This window comes from Pempheris klunzingeri, chromosome 8 (genome assembly GCF_042242105.1).
Source record: "Pempheris klunzingeri isolate RE-2024b chromosome 8, fPemKlu1.hap1, whole genome shotgun sequence".
In the NCBI taxonomy this organism is placed as follows: Eukaryota; Metazoa; Chordata; class Actinopteri; order Acropomatiformes; family Pempheridae; genus Pempheris; species Pempheris klunzingeri.
This window is the reverse complement of record NC_092019.1, coordinates 474570-501689: the sequence shown is the minus strand read 5'-3', so window position 1 is coordinate 501689 and position 27120 is coordinate 474570. Positions and strand designations below refer to the sequence as shown.

The 27120-nt window shown below is 47.1% G+C and overlaps 2 protein-coding genes across 7 annotated transcripts; one reads left to right on the top strand and one right to left on the bottom strand.

Annotated features, from left to right (window-relative positions):
- Nucleotides 1-2717: 2717 nt before the first annotated feature.
- syt11b (synaptotagmin XIb) lies at nucleotides 2718-18497 on the bottom strand. Its single transcript, XM_070835659.1, has 4 exons — nucleotides 18385-18497; nucleotides 7412-8349; nucleotides 5044-5164; nucleotides 2718-3054 (listed from the first exon to the last, which is right to left on the bottom strand). The coding sequence occupies exons 1-4, from the start codon at nucleotides 18416-18418 to the stop codon at nucleotides 2744-2746; spliced, it is 1404 nt and encodes a 467-aa protein (XP_070691760.1). The 5' UTR covers nucleotides 18419-18497; the 3' UTR covers nucleotides 2718-2743.
- A 412-nt stretch (nucleotides 18498-18909) lies between these two features.
- On the top strand, nucleotides 18910-26980 carry LOC139205250 (methyltransferase-like protein 27). Of its 6 annotated transcripts, none has more exons than XM_070835410.1 (8): nucleotides 18910-19081; nucleotides 19259-19400; nucleotides 20730-20874; nucleotides 22272-22398; nucleotides 23219-23347; nucleotides 25028-25163; nucleotides 25325-25417; nucleotides 26359-26980. In XM_070835410.1, the coding sequence occupies exons 3-8, from the start codon at nucleotides 20843-20845 to the stop codon at nucleotides 26598-26600; spliced, it is 759 nt and encodes a 252-aa protein (XP_070691511.1). In that variant the 5' UTR covers nucleotides 18910-19081; nucleotides 19259-19400; nucleotides 20730-20842; the 3' UTR covers nucleotides 26601-26980. The 6 variants fall into 6 exon arrangements, with proteins under 6 accessions (XP_070691511.1, XP_070691508.1, XP_070691510.1 ...); XM_070835407.1 differs by having other exon boundaries at nucleotides 18911-19081; nucleotides 20730-20878; nucleotides 21844-22398; XM_070835409.1 differs by lacking the exons at nucleotides 18910-19081; nucleotides 19259-19400 and having other exon boundaries at nucleotides 20750-20878; nucleotides 21755-22398.
- Nucleotides 26981-27120: the final 140 nt, after the last annotated feature.

Sequence of the window (27120 nt, the reverse complement as noted above, 5' to 3'; positions counted from 1 at the left end):
AATTTCACTGTCACGTGTGACAAACATCCACTGGGCTTCGGAGAACACACTCGAGTCGGTTCAAAGGGCCGAAACGGCGCCGCCAGCCGGCCGATCGCAGCGGCACGTCTGCGGGGAGGCCAGAGCGAGTTGGAGGAGAGAAAACTGAGACAGACAGGAAGGACAGGGGGCACGGCGGGGGGGCTGATGGGTTTGAACCCGACCTCATCGTCTCATCGTCTCCAGGTGACCACGACAACCTCAGACACCACCCGCTTCGGTTATTCTGATATCCAGATGTCATCGGTCTGCTGGAGGATTCATTTCCTCCCATCTGCGCATTCATCACGCCAAACATCTGCTGGTCATGTGACCAGTGACAGCGAGTGTCATGGCTGAGCATCTTTTCGGGTAAAATTATGTTTTATCTCGCTTGTGTCTGTTCTCATTCACCTCATGTCCTGAATTTAAAGCACTTTGCAGCTTTGTTTTGGAAAGTTCAGCGTCTCTTCCCCTTTTCCCCACGAGCCGTTCACATGGATTCTGGCCTTGAGATATTCACAATTATTCCACATGATTTCTGAAACTGTCTGATGTGGATGCTGTGTGGGGGGGCAGAGGTGACCTCCACACTCTGGCAGACCCTCCCCTTCTTCTAAGAAGAAACGAACTTTAGGTTTCAGTGAAATACAGAAAACACTTGATAAGACCACCCATCTGCTAACTTAGCCTCGTGCTAACGTCAGTGTTTACTCTGTTAAGTTTTTGTCATCACTCATTTCAAACTAGTGGTTACTGAACATTCACAGCCACTTCCTGCAGGCGCAGCTGTTGTGTGGCTAACTGAACTGAACCAAATGACAGAGTTAGCATTAGCTTTAGGGCTGCCATGGTAATCGATGGCAAAGTCAGTATTCTAATGCTGCATTAAAATGAATGGATTAAAGTACAAAATTAGAGATATAACGTGTAGAATGCGAAGGCAGAGCTGCTAGCAACAGTGATCGAAACCTGACGAAACATTTATTAACATTAGCTGGTTTTAGCCGTTAGCCTCTTTGTTGTTGTGTAGTGAAGTGTTCAAAGACAGCTGGACGTGAGAGACAAACTGGAAATAAGAGTATGTTAGTTTGTGTGGCCCCAGCAGCTAATACGTCTCTGTGACATCTTTCTGACTGAGTCCTAAAGGTGCCTTCAGATGACGTGTTTACGCTAACAGTCTGTACCAACGCTGCCCCCTGGTGGTCTTCTCGACTTCGGAAGAGGACATTTTATGAAAGCTCTGAGTTTGCCAGTTGCGGCGTGTTGTTGCTGTTTTCAGATGTTTAATTGTTCGGGGTACGATGAGTTAACAGATCGTCATTTTAGACATGCAGTGTTTAGTAGTTTAATTAAACGATATTCCCAGTGGCCTCACACTTCCTGCTCTGATGCTACGTTACCTGCTTGCTAGCTAGCTAAGCCATTAGCCTCTGTGGCTTGCGGACGCCGACAGTGACGGCTTTTTAACTTTAAGTAACGTGTTATCGAAACAGCTTTATGTTTGGTTGTGGCATCTTGCTAAACGGTGTTCTCACAACGCAACCACTTGAACGCCGAGCTTAACAAGTACACGGCCTCCAGTGTCGTAACCACGAGCTCAGGAGTTCCATCACAAGTTAGGACTTTATACTCAGACTGAGGGACTCATGAGGACCTGCTGATGAGACAATGAGGTCATGACGATGTTCAAACTGTTCATCTGGTTTAAAACATTCGTCAGCCTCCACAGCTGCCTCCTGCCTCCGCCAGGGGACCTTGAGGATTTTGTAAATGAAACATCATCCGTGTTACAAACTGGTACTTTACATCGTCTCTCAGAGAGCTGGACCGACGTGTTAGACGCCGGTTCTAAGTCCACATCATGATGAGGCCGCTGAGTCCACCTGCTCGGGGGTTGGCGTGTGCCGTGGGAGCGATGAGTGAAAATGATGTTTAGAGGAGTGGAGGAGTCACGCTGCCGCCACCGCCACCCAAACTACTGCTGCCAACCCCCCCCAAATAAAGCGGAAAACATTTCATGAGGTGGTGGAGCGTCTGGAGCGAGACGTGGGAGCAGGTTCTTATTTGGTCCTACTGAGGAGTAACTCTACTTGGATATATTCAGCGTTTAGTTATATGCAGTGTTAGTGAGTATTTAAATCTTCATCACATGTTGGATCTCTTCCTCTTTTTCTTCTTCTACTGCTTCCTGTCAGTCAGTCAGTGTGAGGTCAGCCGGTCTTCACTCTTTGATTGGAGTTTTTTTTGTGTTTTTTTTTTCTCTTCGACAGACATGCGATGAACTGCATGACAACAACAGCAAGAGGGGAATCTTTTTTTGTTGGTTTGTTTTTTTCTTGTTTTTCTTTTTTAAAATCGTATTGGAGCATTCCCTCCCCCCGTCCAAACACAGCGACAGCCGGAGGAGACATGAGGACAGTCTCAGAGATGGACTTCATGGTTTCTCTTTTAAAAACAGCTTGTTTTCTTGTTTGTCGGCTGTAATAACGAACAACTGCAGGGTTTCTCTTAAGACTTGCGAATGTAGTGGTGGTAGAGAGATAATAGACAGAGAGAGAGAGTGAGTGTTTAGCTGTGATCACAACAGTGTGTGTGTGTGTGTGTGTGTGTGTGTGTGTGTGTGTGTGTGTGTGTGTGTGTGTGTGTGTGTGCTGTACACTGAGTCTGTATTTCCCAGTGGCGTTCACTGGTGGAGTCCCAGCTGCTCTCTGGTGGTCCTCCCTCAGTACTCGCTCAGGTTGTGCCATTTGGAGATCTGCCGGCGGGGGTTTTCGCAGACCTCCCGCCAGTGGGAGGCGCCAGAGGGGGCGGGGCTGTGGAGGCCGAGCAGCAGGCGGCCCAGGACCTCGTTCTTGGTGGTCCGGTCGAAGTCGACCACCAGGAACTCTACAGAGATCTCGGGCAGCAGCTCGGGTGGGATGTCGTAGATGAAGGACTCGTTGAAGACCGGGTTCAGTGTGCACTTCTTCACGTGGGTCTTCTTCTTGGCGATGCGCTTGCGGCCGTAGAAGACATTCACCTTCACGTAGGGGTCTGAGGGGGTAATGAGGAAAACAATCAGGCTGATATGTGAAGCAGACGTCAAAATAATTCACATGCAACAGATGAAAAACAACTGCACCAAGCTAAGCTCCAGTCATTCTGCAGCTCTCATCAGTCAGAGCTGACTGGCTGTACGTAGCCCTCACATGATACATCCTATCAAATACCACTGTAGTACTGCATCATCACCACAGGCAGCACTTAGAGACAGAGCTCCACATCTGTGTGTCCAGAGCACTGAACCTTTGTCAGTGTGCACATCTGTGAGCAGCATCATGACTGCAACACAGACGCTCACCGCTGCTGCTTTCCTCCATCTCCCAGACCTGCAACCCTCCAGCTGTCCACTAGATGTCCTCAGACTCTCCCTCATCTCACCCGTCCTTCCCTGCACAGCTCCTCACCTGCATCTCCTTCCCTCATCAGCCACTTGGCTCACACAGCGGCCTGTTCGCTGCCTTCACTCGGTCTGTCCATCTGTCGTCTGCCTGTCTGACGCTCTGACTTTGGACGTCCTGCCTTCCTGGATTTGATCCTGAGCTTCTGTACGTCCGTTTCTGCGACTAAACCCCAGTGATCAAATCATCCTGATCCAGCTCCTCCGACAGTAATGCTGAGTCATCCCTCTGTGCTGGTTTTAAAGGACAGCTCTGGTGTTTCTCCCCCATGATCCTCTGTGTCCACATCCTGGTGTGTGAGTGACTGGTAGGTAGTAAAAGTGTTGGAACTGGTCCAGTAGATCACTTCAGCCAGCAGACAGCCGAGTTCCAGTGACAAAAACAGAGAAGACAGGAGCTGCTGGTCTGCTGCTGCCTCCAGTCTCTTTGTGTTATTGTGTGACTTTGGTGTGTTAAAGGTTTGGTTCAGATCTGAGGCAGCAGCAGACCAGCAGCTCCTGAGCTCTGCGAGGTTTTAGTGAATCACAGCGTGAAAGCGCTCCTGCAGCTCAGTGTGTCTCAGCAGAGCAGATCTCTGGTCTGTTTAGGTTAACCCGGCTCGGGTAAATATTAAACCTGTCAGACTGCCCTTCTTTACTTTGCACTTTATACATGAAATGAATAGCAGACTCTCAGGTAATGAATAATAAGGCAGATTTAAACTGACTTGAAACCTTTTTCTGCACTCTGCAGAGCAGATCCTGGTCTCAGTGAGACCACCTGACCTTAGACACAGGTCATACAAGCAGAGACCGTTAAACAAGCAGGGCTGCTGTGGATTTTCCCTCCTTATGCTGCTGCATCACCTGAAACTCAGAGTTGGAGCGTGAAGGAACGTGATCCTCTGGGACAACTGCACCTGATCACAGTAGGTCCACTAAAAGAGCTTGTTTGATCCACTGACAGGCTCAGAGTGTTATTCTAAGTGTGTGACAGCATCATGGAAAGGATCCCTCCTCTGTTCTCTAAAATCCCTGTTTTAGTGAATGTAGTCTGGTGTGTGTGCTGTTTGTGGTTAAACCAAAAGGATCTTCCAGGTCTCTCTCTGTAGGGATCCTTTCCATGATGCTGTCACACACTTAGAATAACACTCTGAGCCTGTCAGTGGATCTAACAAGCTCTTTTAGTGGACCTACTGTGATCAGGTGCAGTTGTCCCAAAGGATCACGTTGCAGCCATTGCAGCCCGTTTGGTGTCTGCTGGCTGAGGTGATCTACTGGACCAGTTCCAACACTTTTACTACCTACCAGTCACTCAGACAGAGGACCCAGGGGGAGAAACAGGGGAGTGACCCTTTTAAAAGGGATGTGAACAGGGACAGAAGACCATGGTCAAAAACAGGTCTTCTGACTTGAATCTTGTTTTGACAGTAGTTTGACATTTTCACTAAAACTTCCTTCCACACTGCGATACATTCATTGAATTAGGATAAAACCACCGCGTGTCCTCATGTGTCTGCAGTGAGACCCTGTTACTGTAAATATGTCACTGTAAACTCAAACTCCCACAATCCTCTGCTCCCGTCGCAGCTGGGGGGACTCACTCGCTGACAGGCCGGTGATGTCCATCTTGGGGAGGTGTCGAGCCTTCAGGACGACCACGCTGAGACGATGAGACACCGGCTGGTAGGACAGAGACGCCAGCAGCTCCCCGCGACTCTCACACTGAAAACACACACACATCCAGGTCACATGACACAGTGACAGAGAGACGACAGGTACCCACACACTCAGACCACAGGGTGAAAACACTCCACTACAGGTACGGGTACAGGTACCCACACACTCAGACCACAGGGTGAAAACACTCCACTACAGGTACGGGTACAGGTACAGGTACCCACACACTCAGACCACAGGGTGAAAACACTCCACTACAGGTACGGGTACAGGTACAGGTACCCACACACTCAGACCACAGGGTGAAAACACTCCACTACAGGTACGGGTACAGGTACAGGTACCCACACACTCAGACCACAGGGTGAAAACACTCCACTACAGGTACGGGTACAGGTACAGGTACCCACACACTCAGACCACAGGGTGAAAACACTCCACTACAGGTACGGGTACAGGTACAGGTACCCACACACTCAGACCACAGGGTGAAAACACTCCACTACAGGTACGGGTACAGGTACAGGTACCCACACACTCAGACCACAGGGTGAAAACACTCCACTACAGGTACGGGTACAGGTACAGGTACCCACACACTCAGACCACAGGGTGAAAACACTCCACTACAGGTACAGGTACAGGTACAGGTACCCACACACTCAGACCACAGGGTGAAAACACTCCACTACAGGTACGGGTGCTGCATAGACAAAGTATCAGTGTGCTTACGACGGGTTAGACACTTAAAAGGACACTTGGAGATTTGGAGACGTCGTTGTTCCTTCTTTACAGGTTAATTATCTGCTGAGGTGAACCCTAGTGACCCTAGTGATCCTAGTGATCCTAGTGACCCTAGTGATCCTAGTGACCCTAGTGACCCTAGTGATCCTAGTGACCCTAGTGACCCTAGTGATCCTAGTGACCCTAGTGACCCTAGTGACCCTAGTGACCCTAGTGATCCTAGTGACCCTAGTGATCCTAGTGGCCCTAGTGACCCTAGTGATCCTAGTGACCCTAGTGACCCTAGTGACCCTAGTGATCCTAGTGACCCTAGTGACCCTAGTGACCCTAGTGATCCTAGTGATCCTAGTGACCCTAGTGATCCTAGTGACCCTAGTGACCCTAGTGATCCTAGTGACCCTAGTGATCCTAGTGATCCTAGTGACCCTAGTGATCCTAGTGGCCCTAGTGACCCTAGTGATCCTTTTATTAGGTCACCTGTGCAGGCGAATGTACCTGACTGCAACAGATTCACCTTCATAGAGTTCAGAAGTGTTCCGCTTGTTCACATCGTCAGACGTTTACGTTCAATTGTTTGTCATGAGCAGCTGTAATTAGGTGTACCTAAAAAAGTGACCACCTGTCTGTTTCTGTTGCCATGACGACTGCCCCTGTATAAAAAGGGGTTTGAATGCGGAGTGTTAAAGCTTCCTCTCTGCTAATTCATGTGCTGATGTCACACAGGTGATGATGAACAGAGGCTCCCGTCCTCCCCGATGACCACAGGACACAGTGGGACTGTCCGCTGTGATCTGGTTATCTGGTAGGCTCGGCCTGTCGCCATGGCGACTCACACAGCGCCGATGGACGGCAGCTTCAGCAGTGAGTCAGCAGGACACACACACACACACTCCTGTCTGCTGACATGATGGAACCAATCACTCTAATCACGTTATAATTGATCACTTTGGGTCGTTTCTCAGGTCAGAATTCCAGATATGATCAAATTCCTCTGCACACTGAACAACCTGTAAAATGATCCAGTGAGTGAAACTGATGACTAAATATTTACATTTACTGATCTATGAGACGCAGCCAGCTAACCCCCCCCCCCCCCGAATGAGCTCTGAGGGTCACGAGAAGAGAAACAGTGGTGAGTGGAGTGAAAAGGCTGCTTTGTTTACAGACTGCACCACCTGCTGCTGTGGAGGAACGTCTGCGTGAGTCGTCTCTGTGGTGAGTTCAAGTGCAGCGTTTAAGGGCAGACAGTCACGGCTGATGATGACTAAATCCTCAGCTGCTACAAATGACGGACAGGAATGAAACAACAACCTCTGGGTTCAAACGCCACGTCCACAGTCACATTCAGCCACTTTTCAAGGATTTTTAAGGTGTATTGTCAAGCTTGTCCAGCCGTCTGTGGCTGGAGTGAAGTAAATCTATCAGACTGATGTTCTTTCTTTATCTAGAAAGTGACTTCGGTCACATGGTGATTTATTAAAGTTATTTTCAGTGAATTCCAGCTACAAACTCCAGCCTAAAACCCCAGAATGGCCCTTTAAGGCTCACCTGCATGTTCCTCTTGGTGATCTGCTGGCTCAGGTGGACGCGGCCCGTGCTCGGGTCCACGCCCTTCAGCGGCACCACGGCCTCCCCGATGACATCATCGCGGGCGAAGCGGTCAAAGCTGAGGACCAGGAAGTGCAGGGTGAGCTCGGGCAGCGAGCTGTAGGCCACGCCGTAGAAGGTGAAGGTCTCGTCGAACAGCGGGTCCAGGGTCTTCCTCAGCACGCGGGTCTTGACGCGGTGCTTCTTCTCCGGCAGGATGGTCATCTTCACGTACGGGTCCGAGCTGCCCGCCTGCTCGTCCATGGCGGGGAGGCCCCGGGCCCCGACGATGGTCACCACCAGGGCCTTCTTGGGGAAGTTGTAGTCGACGGTGAGGCTGACGGCGCCCAGGCTGGGCTCCGGCTCCGGCTCCGAGGAGGCGGGGGTGAAGGGGGACGCCGTCTTGCTGCTGGTCTGGCTGCTGCTGGCCGAGCTGCTGTCCAGGCAGCAGTAATCGGCGCGGACCGGCAGCGCCCGCTCCAGGCGGGCCTGGCCGTGGGCGGGGCCCGACCCGGCGGGGGGGACCAGGTGACTCATCTGCAGCTGTCCCGGGACGTCCAGGATGTTGTTCTCGGCGTCCACCAGCACCATGCCCCTGCCTGCGGCAGCGGGGGGGCAGCCTCGCTCCCCGTCACGGTCGGAGCGGTCGGCGCGCCGGATGCCGCGCACGATCCTTTTGCTGCTGCTGAGGGATTCTGGGTAAATGCTGATGCCCTTCAGCATGTGGATGAACTTGTAGGGGGGGTCTTCAGCGTCGCAGTAACGATCGCCGTGCAGCTTGTAGCGCCCGGTGATGCGCAGGTAACGGCGCTGACAGAAAGACCAGAGCAGAACCAGAACCACCACAACCAGAACCAGAACGCCGGCCCCCAGGAAGCCCGCCAGGACCGGAGACATGGCTGAGACAGAGAGAGGGAGGGGGGGGGACGTTAGAGACACCAGAACCAAAACCTGCGACAGTTAATTAATGAACAAAAAGTCTCCCAGTTAGTTTGACTGGAGGAGGTTCTCTATTACTGAGGAAGCATCAACAACATGTGACCATGATGTCATGGCGCTAAGAGTTCATTAGTCTAACGAGGAACAAACCCTCTGCTTTTACAACCCACTGATGTTCATTTGGAAAACACAACAATGTCCTGAACGCTCCACCCTACATCCCCCATAATGCACCTGGACAGACTCCGCCACAGTCCTGTGATTGGCTGAGTCAGAAGTTATGAAGTCATCGTTTTAACTGTCAGGACACACGTGATGACATCATAGCCAAAACACGGTGATGTCATCAGGTGGAGCCAACTGAGGGCTCATTAGAAACATGGGAGGAGGAGGAGGAGGAGGAGGAGGAAGAGGAGGAGGAGGAGGAAGAGGAGGAGGAGGAGTGGTTAGTGGAGGTCTTTGTTTGCTGTGTATAGAGGAGTATTGTTGTCTTGATGTGTCCCACGAGGACACACACACACACACACACACACACACACACACACACACACACACACACACACATAGTCAACCCCTGTTGTTTATCTACTTCCTGTCCGTCAGTCAGTCAGTTCCCTCCGCTGTGTGTCTTCCTGAGCTTTCTACCAGTCGCTCCCATTAAAGGGTGGTCAGCTGGACAGTTTGGGACATTTGACTGTGTCTCTGTGTGTGTGTGTGTGTGTGTGTGTGTGTGTGTGTGTGTGTGTGTGTGTGAGAGAGTGTGTGTGTGTGTGTGTGTGTGTCCGTTGCTAGGCAGCGAGCTGCTTTCAGCTCTTTCCAAAACATGACATCATGTGATGGAGGCTGAATGAGCGGCGACAACAACAGGACGGAGGAAGTGGAGGTTTTAGGAGCAGTGAGCTCAGAGAGAACCAACGGCTGCAGAATGAATTGATTAGTTGTATTAATGGTGTATTGTTAATTAATGACTAATTCTGTGATTAACTGTGATAGTGAGGATAGCCTGAAGCTACTTACAGCTGTAAATGGATGTGATTAATGTGGATCTACTGTCACATCAGAGCTGAGACTAATCAATAAATCCTTCCTCTAATCTCCTCTTTTCTTCATTCATTGATTAGTGTTTCAATGTGAGTCCTCTTCTGTTCAACCCTCTGCTCTCTGAACGCTGCGTCTGACTAACACACACACACTATAGACCTCCACTACACACTGACACACTGACTAACTAACACACACACACTATAGACCTCCACTACACACTGACACACTGACTAACTAGCACACACACACTATAGACCTCCACTACACACTGACACACTGACTAACTAGCACACACACACTATAGACCTCCACTACACACTGACACACTGACTAACTAGCACACACACACTATAGACCTCCACTACACACTGACACACTGACTAACTAACACACACACACACTATAGACCTCCACTACACACTGACTAACACACACACACACACACACACTATAGACCTCCACTACACACTAACACACTGACTAACTAACACACACACACACACTATAGACCTCCACTACACACTGACTAACACACACACACACACACACACACTATAGACCTCCACTACACACTAACACACTGACTAACTAACACACACACACACACTATAGACCTCCACTACACACTGACACACTGACTAACTAGCACACACACACTATAGACCTCCACTACACACTGACACACTGACTAACTAGCACACACACACTATAGACCTCCACTACACACTAACACACTGACTAACTAACACACACACACACACTATAGACCTCCACTACACACTGACTAACACACACACACACACACACACACTACAGACCTCCACTACACACTAACACACTGACTAACTAACACACACACACACACTATAGACCTCCACTACACACTGACACACTGACTAACTAGCACACACACACTATAGACCTCCACTACACACTGACACACTGACTAACTAGCACACACACACTATAGACCTCCACTACACACTGACACACTGACTAACTAACACACACACACTATAGACCTCCACTACACACTGACACACTGACTAACTAACACACACACACACACACACACACACACACTATAGACCTCCACTACACACTAACACACTGACTAACTAGCACACACACACTATAGACCTCCACTACACACTAACACACTGACTAACTAGCACACACACACTATAGACCTCCACTACACACTGACACACTGACTAACTAGCACACACACACTATAGACCTCCACTACACACTGACACACTGACTAACTAACACACACACACACACACACACACACTATAGACCTCCACTACACACTGACACACTGACTAACTAGCACACACACACACTATAGACCTCCACTACACACTAACACACTGACTAACTAACACACACACACACACTATAGACCTCCACTACACACTGACACACTGACTAACTAGCACACACACACTATAGACCTCCACTACACACTGACACACTGACTAACTAGCACACACACACTATAGACCTCCACTACACACTGACACACTGACTAACTAACACACACACACTATAGACCTCCACTACACACTGACACACTGACTAACTAACACACACACACACACACACACACACACACTATAGACCTCCACTACACACTAACACACTGACTAACTAGCACACACACACTATAGACCTCCACTACACACTAACACACTGACTAACTAGCACACACACACTATAGACCTCCACTACACACTGACACACTGACTAACTAGCACACACACACTATAGACCTCCACTACACACTGACACACTGACTAACTAACACACACACACACACACACACACACTATAGACCTCCACTACACACTGACACACTGACTAACTAGCACACACACACACTATAGACCTCCACTACACACTGACACACTGACTAACTAGCACACACACACTATAGACCTCCACTACACACTGACACACTGACTAACTAACACACACACACACACACACACTATAGACCTCCACTACACACTAACACACTGACTAACTAACACACACACACACACACTATAGACCTCCACTACACACTGACACACTGACTAACTAGCACACACACACTATAGACCTCCACTACACACTGACACACTGACTAACTAACACACACACACACACACACTATAGACCTCCACTCCACACTGACACACTGACTAACTAACACACACACACACACTATAGACCTCCACTACACACTAACACACTGACTAACTAACACACACACACACACACTATAGACCTCCACTACACACTGACACACTGACTAACTAGCACACACACACTATAGACCTCCACTACACACTAACACACTGACTAACTAACACACACACACACACTATAGACATCCACTACACACTAACACACTGACTAACTAACACACACACACACACTATAGACCTCCACTACACACTAACACACTGACTAACTAACACACACACACACACTATAGACCTCCACTACACACTGACACACTGACTAACTAGCACACACACACTATAGACCTCCACTACACACTAACACACTGACTAACTAACACACACACACACTATAGACCTCCACTACACACTAACACACTGACTAACTAACACACACACACACACACTATAGACCTCCACTACACACTAACACACTGACTAACTAGCACACACACACTATAGACCTCCACTACACACTAACACACTGACTAACTACCACACACACACACTATAGACCTCCACTACACACTGACACACTGACTAACTAAAACACACACTATAGACCTCCACTACACACTGACACACTGACTAACTAGCACACACACACTATAGACCTCCACTACACACTGACACACTGACTAACTAACACACACACACACACTATAGACCTCCACTACACACTAACACACTGACTAACTAACACACACACACACACACTATAGACCTCCACTACACACTGACACACTGACTAACTAGCACACACACACTATAGACCTCCACTACACACTAACACACTGACTAACTAACACACACACACACACTATAGACATCCACTACACACTAACACACTGACTAACTAACACACACACACACACTATAGACCTCCACTACACACTAACACACTGACTAACTAACACACACACACACACTATAGACCTCCACTACACACTGACACACTGACTAACTAGCACACACACACTATAGACCTCCACTACACACTAACACACTGACTAACTAACACACACACACACTATAGACCTCCACTACACACTAACACACTGACTAACTAACACACACACACACACACTATAGACCTCCACTACACACTAACACACTGACTAACTAGCACACACACACTATAGACCTCCACTACACACTAACACACTGACTAACTACCACACACACACACTATAGACCTCCACTACACACTGACACACTGACTAACTAAAACACACACTATAGACCTCCACTACACACTGACACACTGACTAACTAGCACACACACACACACACTATAGACCTCCACTACACACTGACACACTGACTAACTAGCACACACACACACACACACACTATAGACCTCCACTACACACTGACACACTGACTAACTAGTACACACACACACACACACACTGTAGACCTCCACTACACACTGACACACTGACTAACTAGCACACACACACACACACTATAGACCTCCACTACACACTGACACACTGACTAACTAGCACACACACACTATAGACCTCCACTACACACTGACACACTGACTAACTAACACACACACACTATAGACCTCCACTACACACTGACACACTGACTAACTAACACACACACACACACACACACACACACACACACTATAGACCTCCACTACACACTAACACACTGACTAACTAGCACACACACACTATAGACCTCCACTACACACTAACACACTGACTAACTAGCACACACACACTATAGACCTCCACTACACACTGACACACTGACTAACTAGCACACACACACTATAGACCTCCACTACACACTGACACACTGACTAACTAACACACACACACACACACACACACACACACACTATAGACCTCCACTACACACTAACACACTGACTAACTAACACACACACACTATAGACCTCCACTACACACTGACACACTGACTAACTAGCACACACACACACTATAGACCTCCACTACACACTGACACACTGACTAACTAGCACACACACACTATAGACCTCCACTACACACTGACACACTGACTAACTAACACACACACACACACACACACTATAGACCTCCACTACACACTAACACACTGACTAACTAACACACACACACTATAGACCTCCACTACACACTGACACACTGACTAACTAACACACACACACACACTATAGACCTCCACTACACACTGACACACTGACTAACTAACACACACACACACACTATAGACCTCCACTACACACTAACACACTGACTAACTAACACACACACACACACACACTATAGACCTCCACTACACACTGACACACTGACTAACTAGCACACACACACTATAGACCTCCACTACACACTAACACACTGACTAACTAACACACACACACACACTATAGACATCCACTACACACTAACACACTGACTAACTAACACACACACACACACTATAGACCTCCACTACACACTAACACACTGACTAACTAACACACACACACACACTATAGACCTCCACTACACACTGACACACTGACTAACTAGCACACACACACTATAGACCTCCACTACACACTAACACACTGACTAACTAACACACACACACACTATAGACCTCCACTACACACTAACACACTGACTAACTAACACACACACACACACACTATAGACCTCCACTACACACTAACACACTGACTAACTAGCACACACACACTATAGACCTCCACTACACACTAACACACTGACTAACTACCACACACACACACTATAGACCTCCACTACACACTGACACACTGACTAACTAAAACACACACTATAGACCTCCACTACACACTAACACACTGACTAACTAACACACACACACACACACTATAGACCTCCACTACACACTAACACACTGACTAACTAGCACACACACACTATAGACCTCCACTACACACTAACACACTGACTAACTACCACACACACACACTATAGACCTCCACTACACACTAACACACTGACTAACTAGCACACACACACTATAGACCTCCACTACACACTAACACACTGACTAACTACCACACACACACACTATAGACCTCCACTACACACTGACACACTGACTAACTAGCACACACACACACACACTATAGACCTCCACTACACACTGACACACTGACTAACTAGCACACACACACACACACACACTATAGACCTCCACTACACACTGACACACTGACTAACTAGTACACACACACACACACACACTATAGACCTCCACTACACACTGACACACTGACTAACTAGCACACACACACACACACACTATAGACCTCCACTACACACTGACACACTGACTAACTAGCACACACACACTATAGACCTCCACTACACACTGACACACTGACTAACTAACACACACACACTATAGACCTCCACTACACACTGACACACTGACTAACTAACACACACACACACACACACACACACACTATAGACCTCCACTACACACTAACACACTGACTAACTAGCACACACACACTATAGACCTCCACTACACACTAACACACTGACTAACTAGCACACACACACTATAGACCTCCACTACACACTGACACACTGACTAACTAGCACACACACACTATAGACCTCCACTACACACTGACACACTGACTAACTAACACACACACACACACACACACACACTATAGACCTCCACTACACACTAACACACTGACTAACTAACACACACACACTATAGACCTCCACTACACACTGACACACTGACTAACTAGCACACACACACACTATAGACCTCCACTACACACTGACACACTGACTAACTAGCACACACACACTATAGACCTCCACTACACACTGACACACTGACTAACTAACACACACACACACACACACACTATAGACCTCCACTACACACTAACACACTGACTAACTAACACACACACACACACACTATAGACCTCCACTACACACTGACACACTGACTAACTAACACACACACACACACTATAGACCTCCACTACACACTAACACACTGACTAACTAACACACACACACACACACTATAGACCTCCACTACACACTGACACACTGACTAACTAGCACACACACACTATAGACCTCCACTACACACTAACACACTGACTAACTAACACACACACACACACTATAGACATCCACTACACACTAACACACTGACTAACTAACACACACACACACACTATAGACCTCCACTACACACTAACACACTGACTAACTAACACACACACACACACTATAGACCTCCACTACACACTGACACACTGACTAACTAGCACACACACACTATAGACCTCCACTACACACTAACACACTGACTAACTAACACACACACACACACACTATAGACCTCCACTACACACTAACACACTGACTAACTAACACACACACACACACACTATAGACCTCCACTACACACTAACACACTGACTAACTAGCACACACACACTATAGACCTCCACTACACACTAACACACTGACTAACTACCACACACACACACTATAGACCTCCACTACACACTGACACACTGACTAACTAAAACACACACTATAGACCTCCACTACACACTGACACACTGACTAACTAGCACACACACACACACACTATAGACCTCCACTACACACTGACACACTGACTAACTAGCACACACACACACACACACACTATAGACCTCCACTACACACTGACACACTGACTAACTAGTACACACACACACACACACACACTATAGACCTCCACTACACACTGACACACTGACTAACTAGCACACACACACACACACTATAGACCTCCACTACACACTGACACACTGACTAACTAGCACACACACTATAGACCTCCACTACACACTGACACACTGACTAACTAGCACACACACTATAGACCTCCACTACACACTGACACACTGACTAACTAGCACACACACACACACACACACACACACACACACTATAGACCTCCACTACACACTGACACACTGACTAACTAGCACACACACACACACACACACACACACACTATAGACCTCCACTACACACTGACTAACTAGCACACACACTATAGACCTCCACTACACACTGACACACTGACTAACTAGCACACACACACACACACACACTATAGACCTCCACTACACACTGACTAACTAGCACACACACTATAGACCTCCACTACACACTAACACACTGACTAACTAGCACACACACACACACACACTATAGACCTCCACTACACACTGACTAACTAGCACACACACACACACACTATAGACCTCCACTACACACTGACACACTGACTAACTAGCACACACACTATAGACCTCCACTACACACTGACACACTGACTAACTAGCACACACACACACACACACACTATAGACCTCCACTACACACTGACACACTGACTAACTAGCACACACACACACACACACACACACACACACACACACACTATAGACCTCCACTACACACTGACACACACACATACTATATAGCAGTATTATAATAGTACTATATAGCAGTACTATAATAGTACTATAAAGTACTATATAGCAGTACCATAATAGTACCATATAGCAGTACTATAATAGTACTATAATAGTACTATATAGCAGTACCATAATAGTACTATATAGCAGTACTATAATAGTACTATAATAGTACTATATAGCAGTACTATAATAGTACTATATAGAAGTACTATATAGCAGTACTATAATAGTACTATATAGCAGTACCATAATAGTACTATATAGCAGTACTATAATAGTACTATAATAGTACTATATAGCAGTACTATATAGCAGTACTATAGCAGTACTATAATAGTACTATATAGCAGTACTATAAAAGTACTATATAGCAGTACTATAATAGTACTATATAGCAGTACTATATAGCAGTACCATAATAGTACTATATAGCAGTACTATATAGCAGTACTATAATAGTACTATATAGCAGTACTATAATAGTACTATATAGCAGTACTATATAGCAGTACCATAATAGTACTATATAGCAGTACTATAATAGTACTATATAGCAGTACTATATAGCAGTACCATAATAGTACTATAATAGTACTATATAGCAGTACTATATAGCAGTACCATAATAGTACTATAATAGTACTATATAGCAGTACTGGAGGGGGGGGTTGTGTTCCCTGAACACAGCGCCGGGTACAGACATGACGTCATCCGATACCCACCCCGACTGGCACGCGCACACTGAGGCCCGGGGGGGGGGGGCAGTGTGATGCTGTTATCTTTATTATTTCTGCTTTGAGCTGCTAATCACACTACAAGCCGCCATTTTCCTCCATCCTGTCCCGTTTAGAGCATTAAAGTGCTTTAGGACCGTCCGTCCCTCCGCCGCCGGGAACAACCACCGGCAGTACCGACGATGGGTGGAGGCGGCAGGCGGCAGAACCACCGCACTTCCACCATTTAACACTTAAAGGCAGCCCGAGATAAACGGCACAAATAACGGGCGTTGGCGTGATGACGCTCCGGTTACTGGTGCAGACATCCAGCCAAGATGGAGCGGGACATCTGAGCCCGTTACACCTGCTCTTCGGACGGGAAAACGGCTTAAAATCGCGCTAAATGAGGCTGAAAACAGCCCGTTCTCGGAGGGATGGAGCAGCGGAGGGATGGAGCGCACGGGCCTGGCTCACCGTAGGCGGGTCCCAGCTCGATCATGTCCGCCATTTTGTGGCTGAGGGCAGGAGGATGCGGCGCTGACGGAGCGGGAGAAGAGCAGAGAGAAGGAGGCAGGAGACACCGAGGACGACCGGCCGCCGTTAGTCCAGCTCCATGGAGGGCCCACCGGCACAGAAATCACCGAAAACACGCCGCCGCTCCGGGACACTCAGCCTTCATATGTCCGCCCGTGTCGGGGCTCGGTCGGTGCGCAGTGATGCTCGGCTCGCGCTGGGATGCAGGGAGGCTGCGCGGAGGAGCTCGCGATGAGACTGGACGGAGATCGTCTGTCAGACAGATGAATCACTCCGCCAGGAAAAAAAAACCAGACACTCCTGATTTTATACCTTATACTTTAGTGCAGTCATACCTCCTACTACTGTCATGTCAGGTTGCCTTATCATTATTATTATCATATCTTTTATCTTATTCTGATATTGTCATAATAACAGGTCTTATATTATCTTTACTGCATTTATATTGCTTTATGGGCTATTCTAGATGGATCTATCTTATATTTATTTGCCATATATGTATAAATATGGGACGTCCTGATACAGACTGACACACTGGTGATGACCAACCAACCAAGAAGATGGTGGTGACAGACTTGGAACATCAGGAAGAAGGAACATGAGAAGCTGGAAAAATACCAAAGAGGAGCTGGAAAAGGTGTGTGTGTGTGTGTGTGTCAGCTGGAGGTCAGAAGATCAAAGAACAGCTGAGATACCAGAACCCTCATGTCCTGAGTTGTTTTTAATCCTGTTTTAACCTTTATTTTTGAAAAGTGCTCAATATATACAAAGTTCTGCTCTTTACTGCATTTCTACCTTCTGGGTTGGTTCCCAGAAATGTGAGCAGAGCGAGACGTTACCGCATCATCCTCCTCACCGGAGTGGTCCTCGCGGGAGTGGAGGCTCCGCCCCCCGGACTGCGTCACCACCGTGTTAGATAATAAACAGGAAACATCACTGCTGTATTCCTGTGTCAGGTCTGTTTCAGAAACACACAAACACAAACACTAAACTAGACTAAAAGACACACTGAACAACCACAAAGACACACTGAACAACCACAAACACAAAGACACACTAAACAACCACAAAGACACACTGAACAACCACAAAGACACACTGAACAACCACAAAGACACACTAAACAACCACAAAGACACACTGAACAACCACAAAGACACACTAAAGAACCACAAAGACACACTAAAGAACCACAAAGACACACTAAACAACCACAAAGACACACTGAACAACCACAAAGACACACTAAAGAACCACAAAGATACGCTAAACAACCACAAAGACATGGAACAACCACAAAGACAAAGACACACTGAACAACCACAAAGACACGCTAAACAACCACAAACACACACTACACAACCACAAACACACACTACACAAACACAAAGACACACTGAACAACCACAAAGACACGCTAAACAACCTCAAAGACACACTGAACAACCACAAAGACACACTAAACAACCACAAAGACACACTGAACAACCACAAAGACACACTAAAGAACCACAAAGACACACTAAACAACCACAAAGACACACTGAACAACCACAAAGACACACTAAAGAACCACAAAGATACGCTAAACAACCACAAAGACATGGAACAACCACAAAGACAAAGACACACTGAACAACCACAAAGACACGCTAAACAACCACAAACACACACTACACAACCACAAACACACACTACACAAACACAAAGACACACTGAACAACCACAAAGACACGCTAAACAACCTCAAAGTGTGGTTGTTCACACTGAACAACCACAAACACACACTACACAACCACAAAGACACACTGAACAACCACAAAGACACGCTAAACAACCACAAAGACACACTGAACAACCACAAAGACACGCTAAACAACCACAAAGACACACTGAACAACCACAAACACACACTACACAAGCACAAAGACACACTGAACAACCACAAAGACACACTGAACAACCACAAAGACACGCTAAACAACCACAAAGACACACTGAACAACCACAAACACACACTACACAACCACAAAGACACACTGAACAACCACAAAGACACACTGAACAACCACAAAGACACACTGAACAACCACAAAGACACACTGAACAACCACAAACACACACTACACAACCACAAAGACACACTGAACAACCACAAAGACACACTGAACAACCACAAAGACACGCCTTCTGACCTCATTTTACTCCATGACACACGTTTTATTTCACTGCTGTGTGGTGCGTTCGACAACCTTTGATCCTCTCTTTAATATTTACCTACCCAGTGTCTGCTGAGGCCGAGCTGAACCAGTCCAGATCCAGGTCTGATTACCATGGTCCCACTGGTCTGACCAGTCACCCCTCAGGGGGAACTGGAGGGCCCTTTTACCTCCTGCACATGCAGATTTCACAGACGTCACTTCAGTCAAAGTATGTAAGTATGTACTTAAAGGGACAGTCCGTATTACCTGCAGTGTGGTTGTCTGAGCTCCAAAGTCAATGTGTTACGACACAGATGGCCCACCTAAACAGATCTGTTTAAGTGGATGCTGTATGTAGAATATTTGCACTGCTTTACCTCACTGTCAGACCGACCTTTAGATAGGGAACTACATCATTTTACCTCACAGGACAGGGGAGTTGCTGGTCTAGTTGTTGTGACTTAACTGTTTTAACAATTTAGTTTGGATCTGAACTAATCCTTCAAAACACCAAAGTCACACAATAATACAAAAACATGAACCCATTGAGGCAGCAGCAGACCAGCAACTCAAGAGTTCTGTGAGGTAAAATTAGTGTTTTTGTCAATGAAGTCTGGTATTTGTTTCATATCAAAGTCCTCCATAGAACATCCATGTGTGGTCAAATATATTAAACTAAAGTGATTTTTTTTCTGACGCACTCTGGTCAGTTTCACCTGTCGTGCGATGCCAACAGACCAGACTCCATTCTCAAAAACACTAAATTTACCTCTCAGAACACAGGAGCTGCTGGGCTGCTGCTGGTTAGTTTGTGTTATTGTGTGACTTCGGTGGTTTAAATAGCCAGTTTGGATCTGATGCTTTGCTTTTATCTCTTTAAAGTACTTAAAGTCAAAGTCCTAATGTTGCAGTGTTTCCTGTTCTATTTAATGTCTCTGTCCTGCGACATCAATCAGTTATTTTACTGCTGTAGATGTTACAGGTTGAGCTCAATTTAACTCCTTTAGATCCTGTTGGCTAACAATGCATTATGGGATATAAGATCATTGGAGGGTTTGACACGTTTTGTTTATCTTCAGAAGGTAAAAGTACAATATTTACCTCTGTAGTTTGGTGGAGCAGAAGCAGAAAGTAGCAGAAAACAGAAATACTCCAGAACAAGTACGTTGATGTTCCTGAGCACCTGCAAACCTTCCAGATAACAGAGCAGAGCCCCCGGGGGCAGGTAACCCTTCACCTGCTCTCATTGGTCAGTTTGCCTCTGGGGGAGGCGGCCAATAAAAGATCTGAGGCTGAGACAATGAAACCTGAACAGAGAGTCACAGACGACTTCAGGGAGCCCACAGGTACACACACACAGGTACACACACACAGGTACACACCCACAGGTACACACACACAGGGGCACACACACAGGTACACACACAGGGACACACACACAGGTACACACACAGGTACACACACAGGTACACACACAGGTACACACACAGGTACACACACACAGGGGCACACACACAGGTACACACACAGGGACACACACACAGGTACACACACAGGTACACACCTGGTTAAAGTCAGCTGCTGCTGTGAAGTCACTGCTCCTCGTCTGTCTGCTTCCTCCTGCAGGTTTCCCGTCATGTCCGACTCCTGCAGAACGGAGGACGATGCCAGGGCCGCATTCCAGTCCTGTAAGAGTCCAGATCCAAAAGATCGAGTCCAGTTCTACGACAGCTGGGCAGAAAACTACGAAAAGGTCAGTTTGGAGAACGGTGGGGTCGTAAAGCTACAGTAACCAGAAGCTTTCACAGCTTCACCCTGAGCTGCACCGCGGAGTGTTTTAGCCTTCGAGCTTTGGTCCTGCTGAACAATCAGAGCAGAAAAAAAACATAAAACACAACAGAGACAACGTTTAAGAGACAAAAGGACAGAACAATAACTGCCTGTAGTAAAGTCCATCAGAGCCACGTTTCTATCTATCAAAGAAACGAACAAACCCAACAACCAAACAAAGCGGCAGCCCAACGCACTCAAACACAGTGAAGTTAAACAGTCTCTCTTTATCCAGTGAACAAGAAACTTCTTTCATGAAATAATAATAAACCTTTGCAGCCCACTATGAGGAGGTCGGGATGAGAGTCAGCACCTCCAGGCCTGAGGCCGTGGTTCTCTGCCAGAAAACGGTGGATTGTCCCTCCGGGTTGGTAGTTTGTTCTCAGTGAGGGCAAAATGGAGCACGAGATGGACAGACGGATCGGTGCGGCGTCAGCAGCAGTAATGGCGGCGCTTTACCGAACCGTTAAGGCTAAGAGGGATTTACCGATAGGTCTACTGCTCCTTCACATCAAAAGGTGCCAGCTGAGCTGCTTCAGCATCTGGTCAGGATCCTTGTGGGCGCCTCCTCTTTGAGCGAAGGGACCCCAGGACAGACCCAGAACTCACGGGAGGGATTATATATCCCATCATGCCTGGGAACGCAATTTATTGACAATCAATGCGACGGCTGTCCACACGGGGTGCACACACCAACACAACACTAACACTGCTGAAGATAAAGTATCACATTTTCCACACAGGATCACTCTCTGATGAGCTACAGAGCACCAGACCTGGCAGTAAACCTCCTGTGTGATCAGTTCTCTGGGAGTCCAGAAGAAGTTCTGGTTCTAGATGTCGCCTGTGGGTCTGGATGGGTCGCTAAACTGGTGAGACTGCCAAATGTTATTAACTCCACTGTTTCTACCCATGATCCTCTGTGTCCACATCCTGGTGTCTGAGTGACTGGTAGGTAGTAAAAGTGTTGGAACTGGTCCAGTAGATCACCTCAGCCAGCAGACACCAAACGGGCTGCAATGGCTGCAACGTGATCCTTTGGGACAACTGCACCTGATCACAGTAGGTCCACTAAAAGAGCTTGTTTGATCCACTGACAGGCTCAGGCTTCCACGCATCATGGAAAAGATCCCTCCTCTGTTCTCTAAAATCCCTGTTTTAGTGAATGTAGTCTGGTGTGTGTGCTGTTTGTGGTTAAACCAAAAGGATCTTCCAGGTCTCTCTCTGTAGGGATCCTTTCCATGATGCTGTCACACACTTAGAATAACACTCTGAGCCTGTCAGTGGATCAAACAAGCTCTTTTAGTGGACCTACTGTGATCAGGTGCAGTTGTCCCAGAGGATCACGTTCCTTCACGCTCCAACTCTGAGTTTCAGGTGATGCAGCAGCATAAGGAGGGAAAATCCACAGCAGCCCTGCTTGTTTAACGGTCTCTGCTTGTATGACCTGTGTCTAAGGTCAGGTGGTCTCACTGAGACCAGGATCTGCTCTGCAGAGTGCAGAAAAAGGTTTAAAGTCAGTTTAAATCTGCCTTATTATTCATTACCTGAGAGTCTGCTATTCATTTCATGTATAAAGTGCAAAGTAAAGAAGGGCAGTCTGACAGGTTTAATATTTACCCGAGCCGGGTTAACCTAAACAGACCAGAGATCTGCTCTGCTGAGACACACTGAGCTGCAGGAGCGCTTTATAAATACAAACGACTTGACTACAATTAACTTACGTCACGTTATGTGCGTGACATAAGTTAATGTTGTGAAACTGTTGCAGGTTGATTGGGTTTAGGAACAGATCATGTTTGGGTTGAAATGAGTCGGTTAGTTACAGAAGTTAATGGAACATTACATGTCTTCATTTTAAAGGTGAATTTATGTCATGTAAGTTAGTAAGTTTCACGTTTAATACAGGACATGAACAGTGGCCTCCTCGGTGAAAGTCCAGTGTTTGAGGGTTAGTTTGAGTTCTTGTTTATACAATCAATCAATCATACACACCATCACCTGACGTCCTGCTTTGCCTCCGTCATCATCACTATGGCCACTAGAGGCTGCCTACGTAAGCATCAGTTGTGTTTTGACACCAATGAGAAAACGAGCAGTTTCAGTGTGGATGGCAGGAAGATGTGAAGTGGAATTATGGGTCCTTCGGAGTAAAATAGGTATTCTTGAAAAAAAGGGCTGAAGAGTGCAAACTGTAAAAGTTTTGACAGGAGAGGAGTCACATTAATACAAGACATGACTGTCATCTGCATAGAATCGGATATTCTAACTCTGCTTGTCCAATAAAGCAGATTCACTTCCATTTTAAGGAAAGAAATGTGGTATTTTCCTCCCCCCGTCCTTTCTGGTGCTCCTACTGAAATGTTAGCTGTGATTATTTCAGTGACAATGGCAGCAATTCAACATTGTCACTATTCTGAGCATAATAGATATGAAATTATAGAGTTCTCCCCCTGAAATGATGGATCAGTGAGGTAAAGTCTTACCTAGGCTGTGTTCTGATGAGCCCTTTGGTTCTGCGGTAATGTTGCTGCTCTTCTTCTTGTGTTCAGATGGTTGAACGGGGCTTCAAGCACTTTATGGGAGTGGACGGCAGTAAAGCCATGCTGGAACTAGCCGCTGAGACCGGCCTCTATCAGGACCTCAGACTGGCCTTACTGGGAACAGAACCACTGCCTGCACAGACCGGTACATTACCCCCCCACTGGATGAGTGTGATGAGTGTAACATACCATGTCGTTCTTCTGCCCTGAGGCCAGATCAGCCTCACCATTCTGTCAGGGGACTTTTTAGTCTTTATTTTGCAGTTTTGAAGCTGACTCTGGTTCCTCTCCTCCTCCTGGTTTCAGGTATGTTTGATGTGGTGATCATCGTCGGCGCTCTGGATGCTGGTTTTGTACCCGTCAGTGTTGTGAGGGAGCTCTGCGCCGCCGCCAAACCAGGTAACCAGCTAACAGCCGTTAGCATGACTGACACGGTTAGCAAAGTACTGAATCACATGGTAACGGGAAACCTGGAAACAGGCCGATGGACAGAGAACTGATGAACTCAATCATAGTGTGGACATTACTGTCAACGCCAGTAATTATCTGTCAACCAGGAAAGTGGCCGTCGCTGTGGCTCAGCGGTAGAGAGCGGCACCAATCAGGAGATCAGCGGTCCATTGTTCATGGTTCATTTGTTCATTTGCTACTGATGGCAGATTGGCAGCCTCTATCCAGCCCGTTCTCATTTCCAGGGTGTCAAATACCGCCACTCTGTCCCCCACAGCAATAAAAGTCAGCATACAGGGGTGAGAGGGTAGTCAGGAGGCTCAAACACCAGACTTTGACCCAGGAGACAGACGTTCGTGTCCCGTGTGCAACTAAAGTCATGTGAGCAAAGTTAGTTTAACTCAAACATAATCTTTTCCTGAAACCAAGTAGTTTTAGCACTTTGATCAGGGTAACGTTTTCTATGTTACCATGACAGCGAAGGTCCTGGGGTCTTCGGTATTGGACACACTGGGGATGAGAACTGTTTGGAATGAAGGGGCGACCAGGACAGCTGCTCTGAGCGTCTCATATTGATGCAGAAGGGCCACTTGGTTATTCTCCTTCTGTTTGTCTGTCTGACTTCCTGCCGCCTCTTCTGCTCTGAGCTGCTAGACGTCTGTCAGAAACAGACCAGGAGCGCCGAGATGCTTCTGAAACACACCGCGGAGCTTCTGGACGGGTTTGAATCATTAACTAGAGCGGACGCCATCAGCTCGGCGGGCCACGACGCAGACGCTGTCGGTGGGATTTAACCTCGAGGCTGTCCGGTCACGCTGGCAAACATGTTTACGCTAGAAAGAGTTTAAAAAGTGTGTTTTGCAGAAGTTGAGTAAGTGGTGTGTCTGCAGGAGGTTTTGTCTGCATGGCGAGAGGCGACCACAGAGGGAAGCCGGTCGACGGATACAAGCAGGATCTGGAGCTGCAGCTGCAGCTGATGGAGGAGGAGGGACTGTGGAGTCCAGCAGGACTCAGACAGACGGACAGGTACATGGAGGACCCTCATCTGGATCGTGAGAGAGTTGAGGACGTGCAGCCGGAGGAGCGCTACATCAGCGGGACCGCCTACCTGTACAAGAAAGCCTCTCATTAAAAGCAGTCACTAATCACACCATCCTGAATGTTCACTAACAGCACGAAACAAGGGTCACGTATGCTGCGACGTCACGTACGAAACACTTCGCCATCCTTCATCGTTGTTGCTGTGGGGCTTCTGCCCGTAGACGTGTGGTCAGACCTGAAAGCAGCTGTGGCGAACATCTTAGCAAGTGTGAGACACTGAAATGAGTGAGAATGACTCACAACAACTTGTGTCCAGTAACGTTAGTGCCTCAAACTGTCAAACATCAGCTTTGTAGTGTTTATCAGCTCGAGGACTGAACTGAGAACTAAGAAGAGAATGAAAGGAACATAGTGATGTGACATTAAAGGTGCAAAACAATGAATGGATGAAAATAAAGAATACAAGCTCTCCGTTTGTCTGAGTTCATGTTTATCCATGTGTTCAAGCTGTAACTCCATTTATCAGGTAACCTGTCAAAGCAGGTTGAGAGAGAGCTGGATTAAAGTCTCAGTGACGTTTCTCACCAAATGTATGAATGAGTTTGAAGGTC

Coding starts and splice junctions, on each gene's coding strand:
- syt11b (XM_070835659.1), bottom strand. CDS start 18,418: ATGGCGGACATGATCGAGCTGGGACCCGCCTACG. Junction 5,165..7,411: donor TCACCAAGAGGAACATGCAG/GTGAGCCTTAAA, acceptor GTGTGTTTTCAG/TGTGAGAGTCGCGGGGAGCT. Junction 3,055..5,043: donor CATCACCGGCCTGTCAGCGA/GTGAGTCCCCCC, acceptor TTACCCCCTCAG/ACCCCTACGTGAAGGTGAAT.
- LOC139205250 (XM_070835407.1), top strand. CDS start 20,843: ATGCAGATTTCACAGACGTCACTTCAGTCAAAGTAT. Junction 23,348..25,027: donor CTGGATGGGTCGCTAAACTG/GTGAGACTGCCA, acceptor TCTTGTGTTCAG/ATGGTTGAACGGGGCTTCAA. Junction 25,164..25,324: donor ACCACTGCCTGCACAGACCG/GTACATTACCCC, acceptor TCCTGGTTTCAG/GTATGTTTGATGTGGTGATC.